The sequence below is a fragment of the Bactrocera oleae genome, chromosome 2, assembly GCF_042242935.1.
Source record: "Bactrocera oleae isolate idBacOlea1 chromosome 2, idBacOlea1, whole genome shotgun sequence".
Classification (NCBI taxonomy): domain Eukaryota; kingdom Metazoa; phylum Arthropoda; class Insecta; order Diptera; family Tephritidae; genus Bactrocera; species Bactrocera oleae.
The window spans coordinates 23,017,076-23,035,031 of NC_091536.1; the positions used below are offsets into that span (position 1 = coordinate 23,017,076).

The 17,956-nt window shown below is 36.4% G+C and overlaps 3 protein-coding genes across 9 annotated transcripts; 2 read left to right on the plus strand and 1 right to left on the minus strand.

Annotated features, from left to right (window-relative positions):
* The first annotated feature begins 835 nt into the window (after positions 1–835).
* On the plus strand, positions 836–7,677 carry by (focal adhesion protein tensin). Of its 3 annotated transcripts, XR_004979555.2 has the most exons (3): positions 837–3,732; positions 4,695–4,863; positions 6,216–7,677. XR_004979555.2 is itself a non-coding variant. In XM_036377385.2 (2 exons), exon 1 carries the CDS (start codon positions 874–876, stop codon positions 3,685–3,687), a length of 2,814 nt encoding a protein of 937 aa, XP_036233278.2. In that variant the 5' UTR covers positions 837–873; the 3' UTR covers positions 3,688–3,732; positions 4,695–7,677. The 3 variants fall into 3 exon arrangements, 1 of the variants encoding a protein (XP_036233278.2); XR_004979556.2 differs by having other exon boundaries at positions 836–3,744; positions 4,695–7,677; XM_036377385.2 differs by having other exon boundaries at positions 4,695–7,677.
* Positions 7,678–8,838: 1,161 nt separating this feature from the next.
* Positions 8,839–16,658, minus strand: LOC106622416 (nuclear factor related to kappa-B-binding protein). Of its 5 annotated transcripts, none has more exons than XM_036377382.2 (7): positions 16,448–16,658; positions 15,165–16,232; positions 11,813–15,101; positions 11,699–11,749; positions 10,578–11,629; positions 10,084–10,509; positions 8,839–10,025 (listed from the first exon to the last, which is right to left on the minus strand). In XM_036377382.2, the coding sequence occupies exons 2-7, from the start codon at positions 16,176–16,178 to the stop codon at positions 9,801–9,803; spliced, it is 6,057 nt and encodes a 2,018-aa protein (XP_036233275.2). In that variant the 5' UTR covers positions 16,179–16,232; positions 16,448–16,658; the 3' UTR covers positions 8,839–9,800. The 5 variants fall into 5 exon arrangements, with proteins under 5 accessions (XP_036233275.2, XP_014097059.3, XP_014097057.3 ...); XM_014241584.3 differs by having other exon boundaries at positions 10,578–11,635; XM_014241582.3 differs by having other exon boundaries at positions 10,578–11,749; positions 16,474–16,657.
* Positions 8,889–9,564, plus strand: MED28 (mediator complex subunit 28). Its single transcript, XM_070112080.1, has one exon. It carries the CDS (start codon positions 8,889–8,891, stop codon positions 9,423–9,425), a length of 537 nt encoding a protein of 178 aa, XP_069968181.1. The 3' UTR covers positions 9,426–9,564.
* Positions 16,659–17,956: the final 1,298 nt, after the last annotated feature.

Here is a 17,956-nt window from a genome sequence, read left to right on the forward strand (position 1 = left end):
ACCCAGACCGGCCTTGCTCAAGTAGTCTACCTACGATCCAGCTCTCCAATTTTATACTCCTACTCGCTATATACATACATACATACATGCATATGTATCTATAAATGAGGCAAACAAGCTTGGAATACTTTATATTGCTTTTATTGTGCACTTTGACCAACGTATGTATACACATTCACGTATGCCTTCAGATACATTTAATACCATAGGCACATGAACACAAGTACAAACAAATGTACTCGCAACTACCCACCAATGTCGTCATATAGTATAGATCGAGCGCGGAAAGTGGAGAGTGTAATTGCTTCGATTTACTTAAGTCAGTGAGTGGGTACACGTAGAGAAAGCTGAAGCATGAAATCCACAAGCTAATAACATTTACTTTTATACTAGAACAAGAGATTTCCCTCTACATTTTATGTAAATTTTAGCTGTTTTCGATTCACCAAACCTCGTAAAGTACCGAAACCAACAAACAATCGGCATAATCAAATAAGGATTGGATATCAAGCAAATAGCAAGTAGAGAAGTGGACAATCGAAAACGGTATTGACAGGTAGTTTACGATAAGATCGATCGACCAGGTAGTATTTTAACGATTTTTTTCAGTGTAGCAATGCTGGCAAACAATCAAGCTGCCAACCAGTTGGAATAAAGCTAAGAGACTGATACATACATATGTGTGTATATGCTCATACTCACACAGTTTATGTTAAGGTATTCGTATCTGTGAGTGGGTCGGTGTCAATAGGCATGTGAGAACACACGTATACAAATGTAAATATAATATGAAGATTGTATGTAGACATTTGTTGTATCTGTGCTAGCAGTTAGCAGCTAGATGCCAATATCGTAGCAGACTACTACGCCACAATGAATCAGTCTTGTGAATATTCGCGAACTATGCGGTCGCCATATGATGATTTTTCAATCGTGTCGGATAGCGGTGAAGAAGGTAGAGGGAATAGCTACAACTATGGAAACAAAAATTATAGTTGTACCATACCATATCACGCGCGTGAAAATTCGTTGCCATTTAGTTACGGACAAATAACTAAGACGCCGACCTCATTGCGTAGTGTTGGTGCAACTAATGGAATCAGCGGACTCCATCGCTCTCAACATGGTGTTGATGCTGTATCCAGTGATGTTATCGATTTTGGACTCGGTTCAAGCTCAGCGCCATCCAAGGCGGATGTAAATTACAATATGGACGCGGATCTTTATTGCGGTGCCAATTACAACAACGGTTTAATGGCCACATTAAGATCGACAACAACATCAAGTGCAAAAAAGTCACCACAGGGAAGTAGCACAGACGCAATAAGTACGATCAAAGCGCAACCACGACTTACGAGTCCCATATTGGTACGTAAAACGCTCAATAGCCGATCGCCTACGCGCAATGGAGCTACCAATACAAACACTATCGCCAACACATACCATTACAAATATGGAAACGACGATGACAATATTTTTGGCGCTCCCGTCTGCATCAGCAGTGGAAGCCACAGCAACACTTTAAAAGGCAAATTCAACGGCGACAATAATGGTTACAGTAATGATTTGAAACACAATAACGACAACAGTAACAAAAATCATATGTTCAACAACAACAAAAACGACAGCAAAAAATTTGGTATTGCCGACAATGTCGATGGAAGCTTGAACGTGCGGAAAATCCATCCACGTGATGATTTTGAGGAATTATTGCGCGAACGTCGGGAAAAGGTTTTCCATGAACATTACCGATCGGTCGGATCAACGCAAGCTGCCGATAGCATCAATGGAAGTAGATTTGAAGCTTCGCCTAACTCTCAGAAATTCAACTATGATTTCGAATTTCACTTAAATGTTGACGATGCACCGCCTCCACCACGTCGTGCCCACACCATTGATCGATCGTCGCTACAACAGCTACAGCAATATCGTACTCGCGACATTCCAGTTGCACGCGAGGTCGTTACGCCAACCGTCAATTCGTCGATTGTGGAACGTAATTACCACACAATTAGCTCCTCTATTGTTGATAGAAAAGCAGGCGAAACATGCGCTCCTACTCAGCAAAATTCACGAGTTCGTCAACAAATTCAACCACAGCAACCACAACATCAACAACGACGTGAAATTGAAACGCTTTATAGTACAGTGGAGAAACGTGCATCAAAACCGTCCCAAAGACAACAATCGCTATCACCTTCTCCAATACAAGCACAACAATCGCTTCGACCAACAGAGTACTCCCCATATGGAAATGGAAATGTGAGTACGGCTAGTTATGGATTTGACAATCATAACGAGTATGCTACAAATAATCGGAGCTCATTGGGAGCCGCCGTTGTTGCTCGCAGCCGCAATGACGTGTCATCACCAATTTATGCCACTACCTCTAAGCATATCACCACAGCTACGAAAACATATCACAACCACAATGTATCCGAACCAGAATTGTCATTAACAGATCACTCATTGGCGACTTCATTGTCGCTGCCAATTGGCTCTGCTTCGACTGGTACTGTGAATGAATTCGAAGCTGGTAAAATTTCGCCATCACTCGTCGCACGCCCCGAAACACCAGCATTTCCAGTTACTCCACGTACACCACATGGTGCATACAATGGACAAAACAGTCCTATGGGCTATTCAGCTAGTCCCATGTTGCAGCATACGGATCTAACGAAAGGAAAATCAATGCTCGACTTGCACAACTACTCTTCGGAGACCATTTACCGTACAAGTTGCCGTCCACGTCTCGAGTCCAACATGTCAATAGTTAATAGTGAACCGCAAGAGGTTGCTGCACATCTGGTCAAATTTGCCAACGATTCGTCGAAATACTGGTACAAGCCAAATTTATCGCGTGAAGAAGTTGTTCAATTGTTACTACATGCTCAACCAGGTACATTTATAGTTCGTAATTCCACAACGTACAAGGATAACTATGGTTTAGTTGTACGTGTATACCAACCACCCCCAAATAGTGAACTCACAGGCCAACCCGACGATTTAGTGCGCCATTTCCTTATTGAGCCTACAAAACACGGTGTACGTTTGAAGAGTTGTGCCAATGAACCAGTTTTCACATCACTGTCAGCTCTTATCTATGAACATTCAATCAACAAATTAGCCTTGCCATGTTTGTTACGCATACCCGAACACGATTTGGTACCATCATTAATCGAACCGACTAGTGCTCAAAAGCAATTGCTAACCCAGGGCGCCGCCTGTAATGTACTGTGGCTGTACTCATGCGACACCGAATCCTTAACTGGTAAAGAGGCTATCCGTAAAGCCATACGACAATTGTACTCCCATGATCAGCTGCATATACCAACAGAAGTACATTTTAAAGTTACGCAACAGGGAATTACCCTCACTGACAATACCAGAAAAAAATTCTTCCGAAAACACTATCCCGGCGATAACATTTCATTTTGTGCCATAGATCCAGATCATCGTCTCTGGGAAATCCAATTGACGGAAGAAGAAGGCAGTAACAAAAATAGTACCTCGGTCGCAGCGCTAAAGAAGACAATATTTGCGTTTGTGGCTCGTAGTTCGCCAAAATCGAAAGACAATCAATGTCATGTTTTTTGTGATTTAGACATTCATCAGCCAGCCTCAGCTATCGTTTCGTTCGTCAATAAAACATTACCAACAGAGAAAGAACGTAACTTTGTGCTCTGAAATCGGATGGATACGGAGCCGAGAAAAACTTGGAAAACGGATAAAGTAAGAAAAAATGTAATTTCTACATTAGTTGAAAGTAACCCCACCAATGCTCATGCATATACATAATTATCTTTTTTTAAGTAAAAATACAATATTTGTATAGTAATTATAGTTACACAGCATTACAACATTGTTTTAGAATATCACAGTGAGATTTCTTTAGACGGTCGTCAAAATGACCTAGTTTCTTCCCTTACTTAAACTAATGTAACCTTCCCATAAAAGGCATGCAGTTGTTTTTTCCGAAGTTATTCACCGTTTACATACCGACATAGGAGGTAAAAGGCACACACTGTATGTAAATACATACGTATAAAATTAACAATGAATGTGTGTTATATCTCTACTTATGTTTTCCTGTTAAATTCCGGTGAAGATTTCCTAATAAATTTTAATTTGTTTATAATTTTTAAATTGCAGGTGTAAATATGTGCATATCATGTATACCTATACACATACATATGTGCACAAGTGGTAAGAGACCATCTAAAAGTAGCCTAACGAAAAAATAAAGAAAATAATAAATTGAATAATGCTTCGTCGTACTCGACTGGCCAAACACAAGGATACGTATTCATTTATATCCATATGTAAATTTTTATTAAATACCTAAACACTTACGTTTTAATTTATCTACAGCCGATCGACTTGATCATATGATTACCACTACATTGGTTATCTAAATTTTGAGTGTACATACTTATTTTTGAGAAAATTAGATCCGCCACATCTCCTTCGAAACTTTCATACTTTGCTTCTTTTAAAATAGTTATTTGTATAGTCATATTCAGCATAATGTGTGTATGAATATAACATATGTATATACAATATACATACATATGTATGCATGTATCTGTAACTTTGTATATACTTAAAGAACATACTCTCAAACATTCTTTGTTAACTTTTTTAAAACAATTAATTCAAAAATAATTTTCTTTTATTTTTACTTTTAACTACAGTTATCCAAGTATCTATACTCCGATCAAGTCTACAAAAAAAATTTAATCAGCTCCAAATCAACTAAAATTATGTCCGAATTCAGTTCATATCTATGTATATTGAATATTTCAATACATATGTATGTGGATGTGTATATGAAAGGGCATACATATAGGCGTGTGTATGCAGGTTTGTATGTATACTCATATTTATTTTATTGTTTATAACATTTTTGTACATAGCTTTCATTCTAATTTTATTTGCCATTGTGCCTTAACTTTAATATTAATCAAATCAAATAAATCCAATACTTAAAATAGTAACAAAATTATAAACATATTCATTGAAGGGTATTTATTTATCTACATAACTACTTGTACATACAAGTATATATGTATGTATGTGCCTGTTCTTTAACGAAAATACACAAAAAAGTATATGAATTTGCTGTTTAAGTTCCAAGATGATGTTCCAGTCTTCGATTAAATCCGATGTGTCGGGTCATACTGACTTCGCTGCATTCACCGCATTTATTGCCAGAGTCATATAAAATGGTTAATAGTTTTATATTTTTGTGTAAAATACGTTATGTAAAAGACTAATTCATTGGCTCACTCACTCATAATCTGCCATTTCTACTTATTCTTATTATTATGCAAATATGTGTGTATGTAGGGTAAACTCACTTACGCTTTTAAGTTAATTTGACCCGGCTCATGGGCGAAAAACGTTAAACCAGAACTGAGACGAGAACAATATTTGTTCTTGACCTTGAGGTCATAAGCTTTTTGTTTTTTTGTAATTTTTGCCATTTTTATATTATTGTTACATTAGATAGCTGTACAACCCTGAATGAAAATTCCTGATGGTAATTGACGCATGACGTCATCTGTCTGGCCTGAACGAAACGCAAACAGTGAAAGTGTTTAAAGTAAAAATACAATACTAAAATAAAGTATAAGTATAATTAAAGTGTATAAACGCAAAAGCTTCAAAAATGTTTTAAATATTTTAAAAAATTGTACCTTACTATCCACTTGCGGCGGAGTAATAGCGAGACGGCACCCTTTGCTGAGTCTGTACATCAATACATACATTCATATATATATGTATGCGCATATGTATATGTATCTTATATAGTTTTTACAGTAGGTATTATGTTACCAAATGCGGATAGTTTATAAATATTCACCGAAGGAAGGAACCCTACTAAACGCAAAGAAATGACAGTGTGACGTCAGCAAAACGCTGACCGCTCAAATGATATCCACTATAGCTAGACGTTCACTTTATTCCTTTATCTTTCCAAACAACTCTAATTTCATATATTTACAACAGTTTTAGAAAGTCTAATGCTATTTACCAATAAATAGTAAACAAAATTTAATAAAAGATATAATTATATAAAATAATATGGTTGATTATTCAAAGGTTGTATACATTATTTGATACTTTCATTTTGTTTTGCTACTTTTGGAGTTTTTACTTTTTGAACTTGTTCGAATTTCATTAATTGTGTGAAAATATTTTTAATTTGACAGACCATGTACACATGCTAAAATAATAAACAAAAAGTAAGAGAAAAATCGGAAATCGTTGTCATCAGCTGCTTTGCGACGAAGGCGAAAAAGATACAGTCCTCAATAAAATTAGAAAATCAACTAGAAACTGTCATACATACATATACTATAAGCATTCTATATACTTGAAAAGTACATAAGTATATATGAATGGTAAATGCAAAATTCTTACAACGAGAACGTGGATAACATAAATATGAGCTATTGAGATTATAAGTTCTACATATATGTAAGCACATACATAAGTACGTACGCATAAATATGTACATAGACATAATACAATAGATGCATAGATACATATATACAAGTATGTGTTAGAATTATATATGTGTGAACTGTAATTAGAAATCATTCATACGGCTGCGGTATGTACTGACAATGATTTGTTAAATTTTGTGTCAAAATATTTGGGTTATTAAACATATACATACATATGTATATATTTAACTAAGACAGTTTGCCCTCGGCTAATTTAGCGGGTGTGAGAGAAAAATATCATTAAATTTAAATTATGTTTGACTTTAGCGCTTTTTATAGATCATGACTCAATTATATAAGGTTGTGTGGATAGCCCAAAAACAAAATATTGTCTATAGTGTTTTAATTCATAATGTCATAATCAGCCGTTTTGTTTTATTTTGCTTTTATGATTCAAAAATTAATATTTCAAAGATTTCAACCAATGAAAATGCGTTTTTTGGGTGATAACTGAATGCGAATAGATTGTAAATCACACAAAATCATCAAAAATTAAACAGAAAATTCATGAGAAAAACAAAAAAAAAACAGTTTTTTTTTTACATTACGGATAAATTTTTGTTTTCGTAAGACGAAGCACGCTCCGTAGTAACACAACCTTGTATATTTGAATCATTATATATGTAGATCAATTTCGAAAGGGCATAAAACCTATGGTGGAGTTTTAGCCGCTTTACATAAAATAAATATTATATTTACCCTATGCAGTTTTAAAAAAACTATTTGGCTACCAAAATTACTAGTTATTAACCACGGTCCCATTTAACTACGTACATACTCGTACATACATATATTTTTTTTTAAATTAAAAAAAATAAAATCATATTATATCGTATTATCGAGAAACTTACGTTACACAATTCGAACCATAAAAAGTTGCTTATTATTTGCAGTTAAGTTTAGTAAGTGTTTAAATATGGAATAATCATGTACCTACAAGCAAATTGAATTATTAAGAGCACTATGTGCGTAATATATGTATTTTTATTTCATTCCAACAAGGAATTTAACAAAAATAAATAAACTCAATACATATGTATGTACATAAATATGTATGTAGATAAACTTGTTCTTATTTTTAATATTAAACAGATTTTATATAATACCTATGTAATCAACTAATGAAGTATTAAATGAATAAAAGAATTTTGAAGACAAAAAAAAATATTATTCCAAAGCCAAGCTACGTTAATATCTGTTGAAGGTTGGTTATTCTCATGTAACGAGTATTATATTTTCATAGTTTACCATGCAGACTGCACAGTTGTTAAGGCAGGTTTACATACACATTTTGCTTCGGTTGACTTCAAGCGTTTGCTTTGACAGATAAGTTCAATGTATGCTTTTGTATGAGTTCATTCATATCGAGGCGAAGCAAAGCAAAGCGAAACAAAATGTTGAGCAAATCTCATCTTTTTACGCTTAGCCCAGTAACAGTCGCCATTTTCATTAGACAAAAGTACGGAGAGTAAAGTTTTCATTCTTACGTAACCTTTGCTTTCTTCACTTCGTTGTGAAAGTGCATCGGCCACTACTGTTTCTACCCAGCAAGGAACGGAGTTATAATGGCCAATTCACATAGAACTTTTGCTTCGCTTTGTGTCAGACATTTGTTTTGACAGAAAAGTTCGATGTACGCTTTTGTATGAGTACGTTCACATAAAAAGTTTTCGACGCGAAGCCAAGCAAATATATCGCCTGTCACACGTTCAATATTTATTGTGATATTTGGATATCCATATTGATGATTGATGGATCGCGAGTGAATGATACACGTTCAATAATTAACGTCAGTATTTTTTAACGTCGAAAGTAAAATGAAGAAAATTGTTTATGGTTTTGAAGAAAAAAATTCAAAGAAAGCGTTGGATCAAAAAAATTCTAGCTACCATTGTAAAAATGTACAGAATCTTTGAAAATACTAATATTTTTCTATAAATATAAATAAATAATAAATATCGCGATCCTGAATCGCGTTCAATAATGTTGAGCGTGTAGCAGTCACCTATGAACTGTCATGCAAAATAAGGTGAGTGGGCCTTTACTCATTATCGATAACTTTTTTGTGGATTTCCTTCATGGTATAGGTTTTATAATTATATATGGTCATCAACAACTAGATGATGAAAAGGAACAACGTTTTTATGAATATGTACAAACTTTAATTGCCTAATTTTCATTTATAATAACTATGAAATTTTAATTTTTTGAATTTTTGTAAAGAAAATATGTTCTGCCTACTCTATATTAAGCTTTAAATTGTTGAAATTTTGAAGAAGTGGCAACATTGCACACCTATTTGGTTTTATTTATTGAGTTTGGTAGATTTGACCGAAATATTTATTGAGCTTGGTACACTTGGTCGTAATATTTATTATGTCTTCTTCAAACAACGATAATGGGAATCTGATGGACGAGTTCGAGGAAGCTTTCCAAGCATGTCTTTTATCACTGACTAAGCCAGAACCCAACACAGGCACTAACAAGGATGAAATCGAGTTAGAAGTTCAAAAAACTACAAATCGGTTTATTGATGTTGCACGGCAGATGGAAGCATTTTTTCTGCAAAAACGTTTTCTTGTTTCAACATTAAAGCCAGATATGTTAATAAAAGACGAAAATCAAGATTTGCGTAATGAAATTGCACGCAAAGAACAGCTTCTAAATAAACACTACAGTCGCTTAGAGGAATGGAAAGCTTGTTTGTCTGACATACAAGCAAACCAAGGAGCACACAACAGGCCTATAGGAGGTGCGGTTGCTACCATTGGAGATTCATCTAGTGCAGGTACAACCGGGATGACTGGAATTGCTGGTCCTGGAAGTTTGAATATTTCACAAGTTTCAAATAGATCTGGTTCTATAGGAATGCTTGGTAACGTGCCAGCATACGGTGTGCCTAGACGTTTTTAACGTCTATCTAATTAGCGGTAAAATAATATTAAAATTTTAATTATTCCCCAGTATATTTAATTAAACTTTCTTCAGAAAGAAACAAAGAGTTTTAGTCTAAAAATTTAACTGAAAAAATAAAATTATAACGGTTTAAAAACTGCCTTGTTTTGATACTATTTAATATTTACTACAACTACAATTGTTTGAACGTAAACTTCTTATCAAAAGAGTAATTGCTCGTACATTATATGTATTTTAGCTATTATGTCAATTACTAATTAATGGTTTCTTACGTTTATAATAGGGTATTGAACATACAAATGTTTTTGAAAGATATTTTCTTCGTTTTTCACATCTACTCATAGAACAGAATTCCTATTAATAGTGCTATCTTTAAGAGTTACTGTTACCACAGTTCTGCGTTGTAGCTGTTGACTTTTCCTCGCTCTGATTTGAAGTGCTCGCAGAAGTCGCTGATTGTGATGATAAGGAAACCACTTTCATATTTTGCAATGTTTTCAGGTTTAATGTATTCCCCTGAAAGTTAGGCGAAAGAAATATTTGTCCACCTCCCTGTACAGCCAAAACCACCCGTCCAGCATTAGATGTTTTCACGCCCTGATTATTTTCGAGATTTGATTTACTAAAACAGTCTCAATTGCTTATTAAAAAGTACCTGTTGAGATGAATTCTTAACAGTAACCAGTTGCGTTTGTGACTGTGTAGATACTGGCTGCAATTGATGGGTCATTGGAACCGATTGTTGTGTCTGTTGTAAACGTATTGTCTGCCCGCCAGAGCCAACCACCACAGTCTTTGGTAAGTTAATTGTAGTCGCATTGTTGGATGTCTCACTACCATTACTTAAACCCGAGCTCCCGGTAATTAGATTACCAACCGGTAGACTTGCTATACGTTGCTGAATTGCTGTTCCACTTGAACCTACAGTTTTCACTGCCGTTTGCATTTGTTGAACTCGTAATATTTGGTTTCCCATTATAACAGTTTGCATTTGAGACCCTTGCTGAGTAGGAGCAACACCACTACTGTTACTACTATTATTTGTGGACGTTAAATTAACAATCTTATTTTGTTGTTGCAGCTGTAAAAAATTACATATTGTATTTACCAAGTATATAAACGTTTACTTTTTTTAATGTATAAACTCACGTTTCTATGTAATTTTAACGTTTGTCCACCAATAACCACACCAGCCGAATGAATTTGTTGTACTTGAGATGAGCTTCCCACATTTTTAGCTACAGTCGTAGATGGCTTTGCTGCAAAAACCACTTGTTTCCCTTGTAAGCTTGTAACATTAAAACTATTTGAAACACCTCCCATGTTAGATGTATTTTTGATTACACGTATATTGCCTCCTGTGGTCGCAGTAGTTGAAGAATTTGTAGTCACTCCAGCTTTGCCGAGTACTTTGGTTATCTGAGGAGTAGTTAATTGTCCACCAGCCGACACAAAGATGCGTCCAGTTCCACCGCTGACGAGTGTGGTTTTTGTTGTGGTACTCACGCCATCAGATGTTTGCGATGCGGTGGGGCGATGTGTATTTACATTTCTCGCTTGCGATACAACGGTATATGTGGTTGTATTACCGGTTGATGTCATAAGGTGGGGCTGTTGTTGTTGTTGTTGTTGTTGTGAAATGCTGGCTGAATGAACGTTTTTAACAATAGCACCGACACCACCACTGAAGTTTGTTTTCAATGAAACATTGCTACTTTGTTTTTGTAGCAAACTCTCCAGGGAAATTATTTGGCCGGTAGAAGTGGTGAGAATTCGAGTACCGCTCGCTGTTGTACCTACGGGAGTGTCATTGCCAGCTATTGCCATAGCTTGTTGTTTCTGCTGAGACTGAGAATTCGTGGAGCCCACCTTTAAAACACGTGGAAGGCTTTGGGCCTGCGGAACCATCACAGCTACACCCTTATTGCTTGCTTGTTGTCCAACTGCAACGTCGCTAGTTGCTACCGATGGCAATACCGCCATGGTTTGAGCGCGCGATACGACTTGATTCATTTGTGATTGTGTCTGTGGACTAGTTGAATCACTGGGAAATACTTGCACGGACTTGAGTTGAATGCTTTGTTGTTGCTTTATGTTCTGAAGAAGAGCTCTCTGTTGTTGGGAAGTAAGATTTGTTGTATTTATAGTATGCACTTTCTCAGCTAACGATGGCGTTGAAGAGGTTTGTGATCCAACAGAAGCTGCACCTTTAACGATGGATTTGTGAGCAAATCCTGCGTTTGATGTTTGATCCATAAAAACCTTCTTACCTATCGTTTGAGTAGTTAGACCACCAGTTTGGGCAACAACTGTACAATTTTCTGGAAAAAAAATCAAAAAATCAACATATATATAACAAATACAAAAATTATATATTAAATTACGTAGAAGAGTGGATTTGTCGATAACACGATGTTGCTGATTCGTAACAGGCGATGAGGGGGAAGATTTCTTTACAACTATCTGCTGATTTTGCTTGTGCTGTAAAGTTGCAAATGTATGTGGAGACATTTTTATAAGCGTTGAACCGCCAGCAGCAGATACCACCGATGACACGCCAAATGTTTGTGTGCCACTATTACTACTCATAAGCGATATATTACCCAATGATTTAGTTTGCTGCGTGTGTGCCCGCATTGTTCCCATCCCACTGCCTCCTGTCACAACACGATGACCGATAACATGAACAGGAGGTTTCCTGGAAGTAACAACCGATCCAGCTGGCGCAGATTGCAAAATCGATTTTACGCCACTGCCACTGATGCTTGGCACAATTCGAATAATATTTTTTCCATGTGATTTGTTTTGTTGTACTTGTTCTGGTGGTAAACTTCCCACATTCGAAATAAACTTTGTGTTATCCATGTAAATGGTGGTGGAACCGCTCGTGGAAATTGATGAAAGAGGCAGGGTTCGCACATTTGTTTCTTTGGTGATAATATTTTGAACTTCAACGTCAGTAGCATTAGAAATAGAATTTGACATGCTGATCGGAATGATGAAACCTTGTGTATGCTTCTGTTGTTGTTGCGCGTAAACAATGTTTTGTTGCTTAAGCACTTGGTGTGAAGCGGATTTGGTTTGCGATGACACGCCTAATGTAGACTGACCCTTTACTTGATTTATAATAATTGGTTTATTTAAAGCCACTTTTTTCCCACTGAAAGTAGCACTAAGAGATGGCGACTTCTGTGCTGCTAGTGAAACGGATGTACCTGTGGACGGTGTCACAACTGTAGCGCTGGATACGTGTACAGTTTGAAGACCAGATGGCGTAGCAACAATGATTGGTGTAGAGTTAACTTTTCCCGTAGTTATCGTCGTTAAGTTAGACTTGATTGGTGACATACTTAAATTTAGCTGTTTATTGACCTTGCTCTCTTCTGAACCCGCTTCAGTTACTGTTGTATTTTTTGTTAATATTGTCATTCGCTGTTGAATCCTTTGGTGTTGTGGGACTTGTGTATCAATACTAGTATTGTTATTGATTTGTCGATGTTCTTGATGCCGTTGCGATTGTGATTGAACAGCCGTTTTAAGTAAAGATTTCTGCTGTTGGTGCGGTATGTTGTACTTTAATGGCGGGACAGGGAGCGAACGATTCCCTGATGGTTGAGTTATAACAAGTGGTATTTTTTGTTGCGCAATGGCACTTTGACTACTAACAATAATAGGATTTGCTGGTACTAATGCAGGCATCGAAAAAGCTGCGCTAACTTTTGGAGTGGTGTTTGCTGTACTCACAGTTCCTACATTAACATCATCCTCACATGTAATTAAACCAGAACTCGGATCGTTGACTTCTGAACTTGCCTTGGGTAATGCGACCTTTGTCTTAGATTTACGATGTGCAACTTTTTTGGATTTTCCTACACCCTGACTTTGCTGATGTATTCGCTCAAAATCATCTTCAGTTCGATTTCGGTGGAGATAGATCCAAATTTTACGCTTTGGATCATAACGCACACATGGATCATGTTCTGTGTGCATGCGATCCAATGCTCCGCTGACCGTTGTTTGTAATACATTTTCGCCTTCCTTTAAGTTAATATATTGCGAACTCTTAAGCAGTTCGGCTATATCGGCCCGAGTGCCTTCCCCATTCGGTAAACGTGCAGTTGCATCACGAACTAATGTTAAAATAGTGACAAAATTTGGACGATTTCCAATCATCATACTATGTCCACGGGCCTTAGTTAAAGCATACATTTGTGTGTATATTCCTTTAACTGGGCCGACCACACTTTCGTAACCATGCATATGGTAAGTGTAAGCACGGTGCGGTTGCTCAAAACGTTCACGTTCCTGTCGTTGAAACTCTACAATTTCCTCAGTTGTAGCGGCGCAAACCGCCCATGCCGTAGGACAGCGTGGTGGAGGTGGCGGGGATATACCACCATCGAATGATACCGGAACATCGTCTATTTCGTTTGAATGGTAAGTGGTATTGTTTGTTTTTATATTATTTGAAGCTTCCTTTCCATCGTCCGTGATTACTTGGCAAGTAGCAGTTGGCATTCTATCCGAAATTTCACGACGTTGCAACCAATAAAGGCACAATTTAGAGAGACGGGTGTCAGAGTCTCGACCGGCTCCTATCCACTGAAAAATATTTTGTTGGGATTTGAATTCTAAGTATGGAACATATTCGTCTGGTTGGTCGGAGAAGTCTCCAGCCAAGAAATTTATTGCAGATGTTAATAATGCTGACCAGTTATCAGACTGAGCATACCAATCGTTTAAAGCAGTAATGGGATTCCGTAACCAGATATCGATCCGCATACGCAGTTCATTGTATTGCATTCGATGATGGGGTGTTGCGCAAAACAAATCACGTATAAGGGAAAAAAAGCAGGCATGAGTCTCCTGTACTAATTCAGATGATTCAAGGGTCGTTGAAATAAGACTTTTTGACGGTGTAATCAATGATTGCGTTTGTCTTCTTATTGGAGTTACTAATGCTCCAGTTGCAGATGAAATATTGGTTGTATTGTAGTTTAATTGAGAATTTGATCGAGCCTTTTCTTTGAGAGGTGTTTTGTTCACTTTTGCAAATATAGACTCCAGCTTTGGTATATTTTGTTCAGCTAAAGTACTTTGACTGCTATTTTCAACCAATGGGTATTTACCCTGTAAATCGACGTTACTGTCGTCTACCTTGTGAGGCGTTTGCAAAAGTTTCTGTGGGGGTACTTCAGTCTGTTCAATTGTAGGTAAGACAACTTCATTGGATATAACGAAACTTGGTAACGCCTCATCGCAGTTACCATAGGTTTCAACTTCTTCTTGTTGAAGTTCCACTTCACCATCTAATATGTTAAATGGCGCGCCATCTTCAGGGAGAAACGGATGCTGTAAGGTTCCGTTTGAATGTTCCGATAAACGCTGTTGAAAATGTTCAACCTGTTGTTCTTTTACATTTTTTGAACTTCCCTCAATCGATAGAATATCTAATTTGACCTCATTTTCGTTTTTTCCATATGTGTCAGAATATTGATCATTGGTCGTAATTGGTACTAATGCTGGAGGATTAGTATAAGATACCGGTTTAGGCTTAGTTTTTCTTCCGATAATTTTACCCACGCCGAAAAGTTGTTTAAAATTCCCACCCATCTGTGCCCTTGCACACACATCTCGCAACCGTATATCGGAAGTTTCAAAGTCTGGCAAAGTCTGAAAATTCAAAATTTAATGAGGAATTAGTCGTATGTAAGTATAATTTAATTTAATAAATACCGGCTCTGTAATTTTTCGCCGCTTGTGTTCTCGTACATACGATCGGAAATTTCTATTTGATAATCTAGATTGTTGCGTATTCTGATCGGTGCGTATCACATCTTCGTCAGCAAGATTTTTTCGTCTTTTAAATAACGTACTGAAAATTAAACGGTCAGTACCAGAAGCAGGTAATTTCAATACAGATGATATTTCAGATTTAAAATTCAAATGGCTTTCCTCCGTCACATTTTCCACAGAGGAAACATCCGCCTCGTCAGCACTTAATTCATTAGGTTTAATGCCCAATTGTTCTGTGATACTATCCAATTCTTTTCTTAAACGTTTTCGACAACGCACTGTACATAGTTTGGTATCAGCATGAAAAGTGGTTTGTTCGCGCTTTGTTGTACGTTCTACCCGAAGTATGCTACTTGGAACAGATTTATAAGCCATTTGCAACAATCGTTCTCGAGACAGAAACAATTCTTTAGCAAGTTGACTAAGCCGCTCACATCTTTGAAATCGCTGTTCACGTCGTCGCGATTTAGCGATGCTTTGGCGTAGCTTCAGAACATCAGGCCTAAAATTTCCACTCTCCAATTCCTGTTGCAAGTCGAAAAGAGGTGAATGGCCAAACCGCATTAAGTCACCGTTAAAAAGCATAGATAAAGTGCGCTGCATCTCCACTGATATCTCTTGAGTAGTAAGCATATTGGTAAAATCCGGTAAATGCTTTTCCAAACTTGCTCGAATCGCTTCAGGTATATTATTCCATGTGTCTATAGAGAAAAACTCATGGAAGATTTTCATATTTTCACATAAACCCCGCGGCAAACGTAACAATTCATTTCTTATTTTAGCTAGCTCAAGTGTATCTAATTGCAAATCATTCACGTCTGAATTAGAAGTTGAAGAGCTCATACTAGAACTGCTACTAGAATTCGTATCACTATCTTCGAGTGCACCACCAGAAGCACTCATTTCTGAATCGGACATTGTATTGCTCATATCCTGTTTTATCAGTTGCGCCATTGTCACAATCCTTTTTTAATTTAATATCGTTTTATCAGAGCCTTGCTTATTTCACTGTAACGTACAAATATTACAAACAAAAGTTGTCAATTAATTTCTCTATACCAAGAAAGGGAAACAAAACTTTCAATGAATGCAAAAGTTCTTGCATCATCGTTTGCTTTTTCTCCGCAAATAAGGTTTCATTATTTGTATTTTCAATTTATAGGAGCACAAGACTTCTATCTAAAATTATTAAATCTCACTTCCTTTTACCTTCAAAAGCTCACCTATTGCAAAAAAATTTAACATTTACCCACGTTTTTTACCCTGACGCTCACTGAATTTAACTTTGGCTCAATTATGTCTACGTCGATGTTGCGTTACGAGCAATGCGGTTCCCTCATTACAAATTTTTTCCTCATCTGAACATTTTTTCAGTTTTTCAATTTATTATTTTTCGGACACAGCCTCTCATTTCGTCTAATATTCTAATTTCACACCGTATTGAACATACCATGAATTGTCACTTAATTGTCACCTGTAGTACATTCAATCTCTCTTAAACTCCCATTTGTTGTATTCACAGTTCGATTATGATTGTCTTTCTTGAACACAGCCGATACCAGTTTCAAATAGCCTTATAAGCTACTTATCGGTTAACTTACTGGTTAACTACCCGACAACGCTACCAGAGATTTCTATTAAAGGTTCTCTGAGTTTTTTAAGGACGACTTGACAAATTTCCCCGAAACTTTTATGTACGTGTGTTTCATCCCTTTTCAAAGCAAAGGTCTGAATTGCACAGTTTGCCTGTGTTGATTTCCGCGCCAATTCAAACTATGTGTAACTCTGGGATGATTCAATAATAATGTAAGACTGTAATGATATAATCCATTATTTTATTGGTGTACCAGCTTACGTCAAAATATGTTATTATTGTTGTAGCGTTATAAAGAAAATTCCCAAATAATTTGTAAAAATGCTGATTAGTTTACAGTCCTTGATCAGGGTCCGTTCTGGTTACATAGACCTACTGTGAACATTCCAATCTTTCAAAACTAAAAAATGATAGAAATATATTTTAAGATATATTCGTTCCAATACGAATTCTGTGATAAACGAATGGAAGGATGGTTTTGAAAATAAGGCTACTATAAAATTTATTCAGTTCCTTTTATTAGCAATGTACAATGGAGACATATCGTGTGTTCAGACACGGAAACTTTGGAAACGGCAACGTGTTGTTTGATGGTGAGGGAACGACGTGGAAAGGTGAGGGCGCGGAGAGGTAGCAGCTCGTTCTAGAAATGAAGAGTATATTGTCACAGTGATCGAACACGAAACTTTAGAAACCATCGGGGTGAAATTTATGAAAACGCAAATAATGGCGTATCAGGAAAAAAAATAGCCAATGCTGTTGAGTTTTATGTATACCACGTAAACGAACCTAAAAGAATTTGAAAAAACCTTATCAAATCGAATAAAACATGAATCCTTATGCGAGCTGTCGTGTTAAGAACAATTGTCACCAATATGTACCAAATGTTTCCGTGTCTGAACACAAATGTTCTTATTAACCTAATAATGCTACAATGTTATCGATAAACAGGTTAGAAATGCAACGACTTTTTCAAAAATAGTTTGTAATTGAAAATGAATTCTGGTAAATTAGGTACTGCAGGACATCTATAATTCGTTCATATGTTTTCTCATTTTTGTAAAGTTGTCTCCATTATATTAAGAAAAAATTAAAACTGAAGTTTTAAGATATCTAATATCATCTTAGAACTGGTATG